This window comes from Pimephales promelas, chromosome 14, assembly GCF_988280905.1.
Source record: "Pimephales promelas chromosome 14, fPimPro1.hap1.1, whole genome shotgun sequence".
Classification (NCBI taxonomy): domain Eukaryota; kingdom Metazoa; phylum Chordata; class Actinopteri; order Cypriniformes; family Leuciscidae; genus Pimephales; species Pimephales promelas.
Window position 1 is genome coordinate 28,801,356 of NC_142782.1, and position 11,710 is coordinate 28,813,065.

The 11,710-nt window shown below is 35.7% G+C and overlaps 1 protein-coding gene across 2 annotated transcripts; it reads left to right on the forward strand.

The window, feature by feature from the left end:
* Positions 1 to 207: 207 nt before the first annotated feature.
* cept1a (choline/ethanolamine phosphotransferase 1a) lies at positions 208 to 10,483 on the forward strand. 2 transcript variants are annotated; one of them, XM_039664417.2, is made up of 10 exons: positions 208 to 447; positions 569 to 675; positions 2,710 to 3,095; positions 4,596 to 4,743; positions 5,242 to 5,383; positions 5,845 to 5,929; positions 6,225 to 6,356; positions 7,009 to 7,167; positions 7,954 to 8,079; positions 8,803 to 10,483. In XM_039664417.2, the coding sequence occupies exons 3-10, from the start codon at positions 2,745 to 2,747 to the stop codon at positions 8,938 to 8,940; spliced, it is 1,281 nt and encodes a 426-aa protein (XP_039520351.1). In that variant the 5' UTR covers positions 208 to 447; positions 569 to 675; positions 2,710 to 2,744; the 3' UTR covers positions 8,941 to 10,483. The 2 variants fall into 2 exon arrangements, with proteins under 2 accessions (XP_039520351.1, XP_039520344.1); XM_039664410.2 differs by having other exon boundaries at positions 209 to 447; positions 2,680 to 3,095.
* The last annotated feature ends 1,227 nt before the right edge of the window (positions 10,484 to 11,710 follow it).

An 11,710-nucleotide genomic window follows, 5' to 3' on the forward strand; every position in this document is an offset into this window, starting at 1 on the left:
GTACCGTCACATTTCATTAGCCTTTCATGTTTTGTACTCATTGCTAACATCAATATAAGACATCTAACTAACATTATTTATTTCTGTACGAATTGATGGCTGTTCGTTTTTTAATTCCACATTTAAATTATAAAATTTAAAAATGAACTTATCTGATTAACTTAATTTTTTTTCTTTTATTTTGAAATATCTACTTCCGGAAGGTGTTGTCGTTTCTTTATTGAAGCGTTTTTCACGCCTCTGCATCTCATCCACGCCGTTTGCGCTGCCGTCGGTCAACGATCCTTCACCACTGCCTCTCCCCCTTCATGCGAACGGTTGTTCGTCTTGGCACTTCCTCGTCTGAGTTATTTATCATTTATTTAAGAATTCAACTTTTTTGCATCACACGAGCATCTCCAGGGTAATGCTGCGAGGAGAGAAGACATCTTCACCACGTAAACAAAGGTACTGTTGTTCACACTTTTACTTTATTAATCACGCTGCCTCAAAAAATGTGTTTAATGTTGCATTAATAACAATTATAAACGCATATCACAATTCTAAAATTGTCTGACACGTTTGACAGATCGCCATCAAGTTGACGACGTCACTCATACTGTTATCAAGCTGACGTCATCATCCAGTAGAAGGATTTTAATGGGCTGTTACAGATCTCATAAATACAGTCAACTGGTGAGTACTTCATAAAACATACAGGACAGATTAATGCCACATTGCAAGGGTTTGGTTTTATTAGATCCCAATGAATCATTTCTCTTATCTTTCAGTCCTGCCTTTTTCTTTAGTGTCAGGTGTATTTTGGGGTGGCATGTATTGTTGGTCTCAACCCAATTTTATTAATCACACTGACTCTAAAATGGGTTTACTGTTAAATTATTTATATCACATTTATAATATTGCCTGAAATAAAAATGTATGTAAAATGTGATAGGGAATTTGACTATTAAGAGAACATATTAAATTAATATTTTAAGAGGCCTCAAATAAAGTATAAAGCATGGTAGAACATCTGCTATAATAAAATCTGAATTCTGCATATATATATATATATATATATATATATATATATATGCAGTCATGTTTAAAAGAAAGTACAACCTTTTAAATTCTATGGTTTTCAAATCAGGACATAATAACAAAAATCATCTGATCATCTTAAAGTTAGGTAAATACCACTACCACCTCAGATGAACTACAACACATAACATTTCACTGTGTCATTATTTATTCCAAAAAAAAAAAAAAAAACTATGCCAAAATTGAGAAGCCATGTGTGAAAAACTAAATACACCATTCCATAGGAATTAAGTTGCAGTCAGGCGCTGCTTATCAAATGCCTTTGATTAACTGATCATCAGCGAACATGACCAACTATATAAAAGCTGTAAAAGTTTTTGGCAGTTTGCTGGTCTGATGCATTCAGAAGTGTGTGTACTGTTAACACACTGGCAAGGAGGAAAGACAACAACAATGATCTTAGAGAAGCAATTGTTACTGCCCATCAATCTGGGAAGGGTTGTAGAGCCATTTCTAAACCATTTGAAGTCCCATCAGTCTACAGTGAGGATTATTCACAAGTGGAAAACTTGGAAAATCTTCCCTGGAGTGGGCTTTCCTGCAAATTCACCTCAAGGTCAGCCCGTGCAATGTTCAGAGAAATTGCAAAACACCCAAGAGCTACATCTCAAACTCTACAGGCCTCAATTAACATGTTAAATGTTAAAGTTCATGACAGTACAGTTAGAAACAGACTGGACAAGTTTAGCATGTTTGAAAGGGTTGCCAGGAGAACGCCTCCAATGTCCTTTGTACAGACAAGACAGGTGGAGATGTTTGGCCAAAATGCACAGCAGCGCCATATTTTATTTAACGAAAACTAAACGCGTCATATCAGCACAAACGCCTCATACCAACTGTCAAGCACTGTAGTGGAGGGGTGATGATTTGGGGTTGTTTTGCAGCTGGGCACCTTGCAGTCATTGAATCGACCATGAACTCCTCTGTATACCAAAGTATTCTAGAATCGTTTGTGAGGGATCATCTGTCTGGCAGCTAAAGCTTGGCTAAAATTAGGTCCAGCAACAGGACAATGATCCAAAACACCAGCAAATCTACAACAGAATGGCTGAAAAAGGAAAGAATCAAGGTGTTGCAATGGCCCAGTCAATGTTCAGACCTCAACCAGATTTATCGCTGTGGCGGGAAGCTTGAGAGAACTGTGAAAAAACAAATGCCAGCACACATTTTGAAGAAGAGTGGGCCAAAATTCATCTACAATGATCTGAGAGACTGATAAAGTATATATGTATTTATATAGCGCCTTTCAAGGACACTTTACAAATATACAATGAGAATAGCAAACCGAAACAAAAGCTGCACTCAGGTCTAAGAGGACCAGAAGGCTGGAGGAGGAGGTCATTCACTACTCTTAGAAGTGAAGTCTCTGTACTGCTGAAATGGTTCATGCTGATTGTTTTTATCCAAATGGATATTCTCTGTTGTCTCTGAGTAATACATTTAACTATAGATTTTTCAGATCTTAGTGTGTGGAAATCATTTACTAAATAGCAGTTAGCTATTACTCCACCCTACAAAAACATTTAGTTAAATATCAATTCCTGTTTTCCTGAGTTGTTCCATATTAATTTCTGCATGCTAATGGTTGTGTTCTCATAGATCTAATCCCATAAACTCATTGTGGATTAGGCACTCACCACATCCGCTCAGATCCTCAGAGAAGCATGAGCTCACACAAGAGACCTGTCCGGGCTCAGCCCGATTCTGAAACCAGTGCCTCTGTGGCCCGTGACCTGACCGCAGCAACCGGAGAAGAGTGCTCCGGTCTCCTGACCAAGCTGATGGAGCTTCCCGTATCCCGTCTGTCCCGGCAGCAGCTGAAACGGCTGGAGGATCATCAGTACAGCAGTGCGGGACGGTCCCTCATGGAGTCCTTAATGCAGGGATACTGGTGCTGGCTGGTGAGCAAAGTGCCTCTCTGGATGGCTCCGAACCTCATCACTATAGTGGGACTTGCTACCAATATTATCACCACTCTGATACTGGTCTACTACTGCCCTACTGCCACCGAACAGGTATGCTTATGATTTACTAAAATTATCACTGTTTCATTATATTGCATTATTGGCTTCAATCAGCTACAATGAATCAGAACAAATCACCTCCTAATTTCTTTGTTTTGTTTTTTTTTGGAGAATTTTTAGCAGTTATTTTAATTATTATTAATTATTTTAATATGAGTTTTGATCTAATTATCAATATTTAGAAGCATTTAGGTAATTTTTGTTGATTTTAATATCAGTTATGAATATTTACTAGGTGTTCGAGTAATCAGCATTTGGTCTTTTGCTATTTTTAATATCAATTTTAGTATAATTCTAAATATTTAGTAGTGATTGCAGTGGTCATTATCAGGACATTGTCTTTTTGTTTATTTTAAAATGGATTTGAATCTAATTATGAATATTTAGTTGCTGTTGCAGTGTTGTTGTTCAGTCTACTTATGAATATTTAGTTACTGTTGCAGTGGTAACCATTTGTTGTTCAGTTCAGTCTACTTATGAATATTTAGTAGCTTTTATTGTTGTCAGCTTAAGAATCTGGGCTTTTTCAATAGATTTCAATCGGTTTTATTTTAATTATGAATATTTAACAACCCGCTATTGCATTAGGAAATGTTTTTTGTAATATAGTTTTCAGTCTAATAATTATGAATATTTAAATAGTTATTGCAGTGGTCATCATCACAACTAATTTTAATATCAGTTCAGTCCACTTATGAATATTTAGAAGCTATTATTGTAGTCACCATGAGAATATGGTCTTTAGTTTTAGATTGTTTAATGTCTATTACAGTGGTTACCATTAGGACGTGACCTTTTTGATGATTTATAATCAGTTTTATTTAATTATGAATGTTTAACTTCTTTTACTGTGGTCGCCATTAGAACACACTTTTTTTTGTCCTTTTATGTCAGTTTTAGTTTTAGATTCATTATCATTTTTAAATTGATTTTAGGGATCACCATTGGGACGTGACCTTTTTGTCAATCTTTGTATCAGTTTAATTCCACTAATGAATATTGCATAGCCTAGCTATTGAAAAAGTCACTAGTAGGATGTGGTCTTTTAATATCAGTTCTAATGTAATTATGAATATGAAGTAGCGATTGCAATAAAGTCTTGGCTTTACATCTTACCCTACCTCACATGTAGTCTATGAAGGCCATAATTGATTATATTCTGAGCTCTACTGAGGAGATAATTGCTGTGGTCTGGTAACAGCGTGGTAGGATGCGGTGTATTGTCAGACAGCTTGTTCTGACGGCTGGCTGTTTATCAGATATAACGGTCTTATGAGTCCTGCTGCTATGGAAAACAGCCACATCGCAAAAGTCTGCACTACGACACCCTCTCTCCATGTACCATTAGTATTTATTAGGGATAAAAGCACAACTTTAGTGTCCACCTTTGTGTCTGTTAGCATGAAGTTAGTTGTTGGTCATTGGCTCTCAAAATCTGTGAGAAGCATCCATCCAAGTCATTTTTATTTAAATGTGGTCTGTCTTTTTCAGGCACCAACATGGGCATACTTAGCCTGTGCTTTGGGTTTGTTCATCTACCAATCACTGGATGCCATAGATGGGAAGCAGGCACGACGGACCAATAGCAGCACGCCACTCGGCGAGCTGTTTGACCACGGTTGTGACTCCCTTTCTACAGGTCGGCTCACGCTTGTATATGCAAATACAGTCGGCTACTATTATATTGCTTGGCATTACTAAAATAACATGTGTATATATATATATATATAGTGGAAAAATAACTTTGCTAATTCCTTTCCATCAGACATTTCTATTAGATCAAGTTACATTCACATTTATTTGAATAGCACTTTCACATAACATTACATATCTTTTCAAAGCAGCTTTACAGAAAATGCATGCAAATGATCCGAGGTGACTGTTTCAATGTAATGTCCATATGGCAGAAAGGTACAGTTCTAAGATAATACAAATCATGGGGTTAGCTATGCTGATTAGCTATACTTGGAGTATGTTAAAGGCAATGATTGCTTTGTTTTCCATCTCTTATACAATGTTAAAGTACGTTTTTTGGTCATATTTTGGGCAAGATTTCCTCAATAGATAGATGGTCGTATGTGCATGCAAATGTATCACTGACGCCTGTATTGTTGTTTTTTGTCTTTCTCTGATGCAGTGTTTGTGATCCTGGGCACGTGTATAGCAGTTCAGATGGGTACTCACCCTGACTGGATGTTTTTCTGTTGTTTTGTGGGCATGTTCATGTTTTATTGTGCCCACTGGCAGACGTATGTTTCTGGAACACTGCGCTTTGGCATGTGAGTGAAAACCTGCCTTTTAATCACAATTCATGGCTCCTGTACTTTACTTTCAGTACACAAAGATTTAGATTAGGGAACACTATTCACTTTTAGTTGCTTATAAGCATGCATTATACTCGCATATTGGCTGTTTATTTGTATTTGTAAAGCATATAATAATGCCTCATTCTGCATGACCATGTTCTACATTCCTTAATCCTGCCCCATACCTAAACATAACCACTACAACAACAACTTACTATCAATAAGCAGTAATTAGGAGTTTATTGAGGGGAAAACTCCTAGTTAATAGTGAATATGTGTTCCCTAATTGAAAGTCATTATATGATGGTCTGGTCTACTCATGGGAAACCAGCAGTTTTCAGACTGCTGTTGTGCTGTTGATTAAGCACTATGAGATTAATACATAACTAACTTTATTTCTTCTTTTAATCTCTCTTTGCTCTCTGCTTGTGCAGAATTGATGTGACTGAAGTACAAATCTTCATTATAATCATGTACTTACTGGCTGCCATTGGAGGAACAGCTTTTTGGCAATCTGTGGTAATTTAAATCCATCTTAATTCTTTCACATTTTTGTCAGTTGATTAAAGCATATGCTCAAGGACAAATGTGCTTAATCTATATATCATGATCTGGAAATCCCTAGCATGCTGCATGTGTTGAGGGAAATGCAGAATCCCTTTAATTTTAAACATTTATGGCCCGGTCACACCAAGAACGATAACTAAATCAGTGTCCACACCAGCGGATGATATCATTCTGTTTATTAGCACATGCTGCAGTATATGCTGCTATAATGAAACAAGTCATGAGAGATTTGTTTTTAATCTTTCAGATCCCTGTGATGAATATCCAGGCTAAAATAATACCAGCCCTTTTCACTCTTCTGGGTGCCGTTTTCTCCTGCACAAACTACTTCCGGGTTATTTTCACAGGTGGAATGGGCAAAAATGGATCAACTATTGCGGTAAGTTAAAGCTAAGGTGTGTGGAAAGAAAATGCAAAAAGATAAAATAAAAAATGGCAATGTCTTTTAATAATTTTCTGTTATTTAATTACATTTTAATTCTGTTTTGATGCTCTTTAATTCTATAAGTAACCTGTTTTCTTAATTGAATTAACATTTGATAATTTATATATTTTTTAAATGGTATATGTCAGGCATTTGCATTGTTTATTATAGATTAGGGCTGTCAAATGATTAATCGCATCCAAAATGAAAGTTTGTGTATACACAATATATGTGGGTGCACTGTGTTTAATTATTTTATATATATAAATACGCACACATGCATGTATATTTAAGACAAAAATATTATTTATATATAAAATATTTATATTTTTATATAATATTAATTATATATAAATCTATATACAGTATATAGAATATATATATATATATATATATATATATATATATATATATATATATATATATATATATATACATTTATATAGAATATATATATATATATAAAACAATTTTATACAGTGCACCCACATATATTATGTAAACACAAACTTTTATTTTGGATTCTATTAATCCTTTGAAAAAAAAAAGTTTGTTAAATCTAAATTAGTGGCTCAACTTGTTTTTTTTTTTGTTTTGTTTTTTTTAGGGAACAAGTGTTTTGTCTCCATCCTTCCATATAGGAGTGGTCATCACACTTGCTCTAATGATCTATAAGAAGTCATCAGTGCAGCTCTTTGAGAGACATCCTTGTCTATACATCTTAGCGTTTGGGTTTGTCTCGGCCAAAATCACCAACAGACTGGTGGTAAGTTTATGGCATCAGTATACTGTATTTATTTCAGCTTCTCTAAATAAGTACTATACTAAATTGCTCCTAAAACATGAATACTACTGGCAGATTATTGATATACTGTACCTCTACCCAGGGCTCGCTTTCTCGTTCTCTCATCTCTCAGTTGACACACAAACCCGCCTCCCCTTACTCGTTTCATTTGCTCCAGATGAATATCGTTGGTGTTACAAGGCTTGAATCTTGGCATGGGATTTATTTTTCTGCTGCTTATTGCACATAAACAGTCAAATACACACAATGCCATAAGGTCAAATAAATTCTAAATACCGGTCTTAGCAAGTATTCATGTAAACACAGTCATTCATGTATTTAAGTTAACCGTAAATGGTTGAGAAAGAAAAAGCATGCGTAACAGTATGGATCCGTGCGTCAGGTCTTAAACTGACAGCAGCCTAATATCCCTGCTGCAAAATTATGAGATAATATTAAAAGTGATTCCTCCACGGTATTGATGTTAAAATTGTGGTTAGTAACTTTGGAAAACCACTAGCCACACTGGCTGGTGAGTAAAAAAACTTAATGTCAGGCCCTGCCTCTACCTGAACTTTTGGTCTTAGCTTGCTTTTTATTATGTCTTAAGCTGCACGCAAGCACAAAATTGCAGTTAGTAAGATTTTCTGCACATTTCAGCATAAATAATTGACATTGATGTCTGTAGTTAATTTTTTAAAAATATCTGTCAGCATTAGTATCAGTTAATCTGAAGGTCACTACAATCACATCTGGTTTGTTTTCCAGGTTGCTCATATGACAAAAAGTGAAATGCCACGTAATGACCTGGCCTTCACCGGACCAGCGCTGCTGTTTCTGAATCAGTACTTCAACAGTTTCATTAATGAGTACTGTCTTCTGTGGGTCGCTCTGGTACGTCTGAAAACATCGATTCTCCTTGCTCTTTTGAAATAAAGAGCTCAGTGTAGTAGGCAGACATGCTTTAATTTTCACATCGCAAAGCTACTTCCACGGTCTACTGAGACCAAGTTGAAGAAAAGGTCGTTCAGATACCATCAACTCAAGTCACATAAACAACAAACAAACAAACATGAAATTAAAATTGACACAATTTACTTTTTTTAATAAATGTCTCCCAGATGACATAATTAAATAACTACACAAAATATTGATTCGAGTTTAAATATTTTATTAGCGCACCAAATGCAAAACTTCCACCTCTCATTGAACATCCTGTTTCACTTTTAGCACTGAGTGCCCCTATTTTGCTTTTTCAAATATTACGTTTTGTGTAATGTTTGTGAATGTAAAGGGTATACAGAGTTTCCCAGAAAAATGATTGTCTCTATTTGCCTGAAGTGAGTCATCAGGAATTCTGGTCTCACTTCCTGTAACGTCAATGTAATCAATTTGCATAATGCCAGCCCATGGTCTTCATTGGCTGCCCACAACCAATGTCTACTTCGACCCGCCCTCAAACGCTGTATTCCTAGCTGAGTCTGGTATATCATGGCTCTTTAACTTTAGAAATCTTCACCTTTATTTAACCTCAAAAAGCTCAAACGGTTTGCTGCTTTAAAATGTTTCATCAAAAATGCATTTGCCATGCTTGAACGTTTTCCTTTTTGTTCGTAGGTGCTGTCAGCGTTTGATCTGGTGCGATACTGCGTGAGTGTGTGTAACCAAATCGCCACACACTTAAACATCCGTGTCTTCAGCATCCAGCCTCCGTCTCCATCCAGAGTTCAGGCAGACAGCAAAAATCACCACTAACCCCTGCTCCTCAAACACCTCCAGTAGGTCACGCACTTCAGTGAATGTAAAACACAACTCACAGAGACCGAGCCCAAATGGCTGCAGTTACAAACTTTGTTCTCGTAATGAAGAGAGGATATGAAAGGCTGAAAGGGAATGTTAAAAAGAATAGGCATCCAACGGTTATAACATCATTCAGTTGTCAGTATTGCAATGTTAGATGACCAGTTTTGTTTTGCCATAGTTTTGTTTGTAAGTCAAAGAATAGAAGATCTGCCTACGAATGTCCAAAAGTTATTATATTTTTCAGTTTTAATGTTTTGTGTTTTTTTTTTTTTTTTTTTGGCCAGCAGTGTATAATTTATTCCGTTTACGACCAACGATACATCTGAATGTAATTATGTAATAATTACAGAATGCCATAGGTATTAATTGTGAACTTTGCGGCCATTTACTTACACACCAGTACACATCACTTTTGCCATTACAAAGCTTTCAGAGAGCTACGAGATAACGTTGACATGAAAAACAAGCCACAGGTGTTTCCATCATATATTGCAGAAACATCTAGAATCTCACATAATGCTAATTATCTTTCTATGCATATGTTTCTTTGTGTTTGTTGTGTTTTTGAGGGAATTAATATTATTAGTTGGGTATGCCCATGCCACTAAATAATAAAAACTGTATTAGAAACAGTATTTTGATAGTGCCATATTTTCCTAATAATTGGGGCCAAGGAAGACGTCTAGAATGGTTATGAGTTGCATTGTACATATGTGAACCTTTAATAATAACCTAAAAACAACCTGTTTGTGGTCTAAATACTTAAGTTAATGTGATAACCTGTGCTAAATTATTTTTGTGCCTTTTATTTGTCACTGTCGTTATACTTCTATGCACGGTAAAAGTTGGACTCAGCGATTTTGATATTTTTTTAGCCTCGTGTAAATCGTATTTTGTTTGTAAGTAAATTATGTTCACAGCATCAAACTCGACAAAGATGCAATTTCATATTCCTGCTTGTTTCATTGAGTTCTTATAGCTAAATCAGTCATATTATTTTTTTTACCTTCATGCTAATTTGTTTCAGAGGAAACTGTATTTTTTGCAAAACAATAGACATTAACCCTGCAGTTCTGTATCGGGTGCTTCCAAGTGTAGAATATGAACAGAGTGGCCAAGCTCAATGTCAATTTCTCGAAACGCGTTATTGTTTTGCATCTACCTCTGAGCAGTTGCTTGTACATGTTATTTTAGTCTATGGGTGTGAGTCGTGATTGGAAATGTTTTAATCATGTTGTGAATCTTATGTCAGTGGGTTTCTGTGTATTTGTGCTTCTCCCATTTTAAGCATCATCCGTTCACCGGGGACTCGCTGAGGTCAACCAAAGTTGCAAGACACACATAGTTGAAGAAAATGATGTCTGTCGCTGCAACTGCATTTGCATATTTGTATTAATTTGACCAGGATTTTGTTGTTTTGTTGATTTACAGCAAACACGTTTCTTTTTAATAGATTAATGGTCGTGAAATAAAGATTGTTATATTTATGTTAGCAGATTTCTTGATCACTGCCTCAGTTTGTTTTAGTATAAATCTTATACTAGCAAAAATATACCATGGTTTTTGACTATAGTAGTACTGTGGTATTTTTTGGAGTAACGTTCCCTGGTGTTCAGTACAAATGTGTGTTGTTTTTTTGAGCATCATAGTGTGAAAATAAATAGTAAAAAACATTAAAAATATTGTAAATATAAAAGCAGCTAGTGAGAAGTATGTTTTTGCTGTAGTGAAATGGCAAGTACTGCATTTTTAACATAGTAAAGTATTTTAATATATGAAGTGCAGATTTAAGGCTCGTTCACGCCAAGGACGATAATATAAACGTAACCACAAAGATAGTTTTAAAGGTCCTAAATAGAAAGAATAGCACCACAACTAACGTTACAATAACGGCACAGAGAAACGGTATGACTGGAATCACTTTCAGAACATTTTTTTTTTTTGATGAACGCTAAAAACATTAAAAACCTATGAGAATCCATCCCGCTTTAAAGGAGTAGTTCACTTTTGAAAAAACCTTTGCTGATAATTTACTCACCCCCATGTCATCCAAGATGTCCATGTCATTCTTTCTTCAGTCAAAAAGAAATTAAGGTTTTGATGAAAACATTCCAGCATTTTTCTCCATGGAATGCACTTCAGTGGGAACCAAATGGTTCAAGGTCTAAAAGACACTTTCAGTACAAACTGCAAATTCAAAGGGCTTTAAACAACACTAGATTAAGAATAAGGATCTTATCAAGCGAAACGATCGTTTATTTAAAAAATAAATAACAAAGTTTAAGTTTTATACGCTCAAATGGTCGCCTTGCTCTGTTCTGTGACGCACGTTTGCGACTCTCCTGTTCGAACTCGTTCATCAAAATGAACGAATCTTTTTCCGAGTCAATTGGTTCATTCAACGAACAAAACGAACGAATTGACTCGGAGAAAGATTCGTTCGTTTTGATGAACGAGTTTGAAAAGGAGAGTCACGAACGTGCATCACAGAACAGAGCAAGGCGACCATTTGAGCTTATAAAACTTAAACAAATTTTTTATGAGCGATCATTTCGCTCGATAAGACCCTTATTCATCGTCTGGAATCGTTTAAAGCCCTTTGAACAGTTTGCAGTTTGTACTGAAAGTGTCTTTTGGACCTTCTATCGTTTCGTGCCCAGTAAAGGGCATAATAATATGGAGAAAAATGCTGGAATGTTTTCATCAAAAACCTTAATTTCTT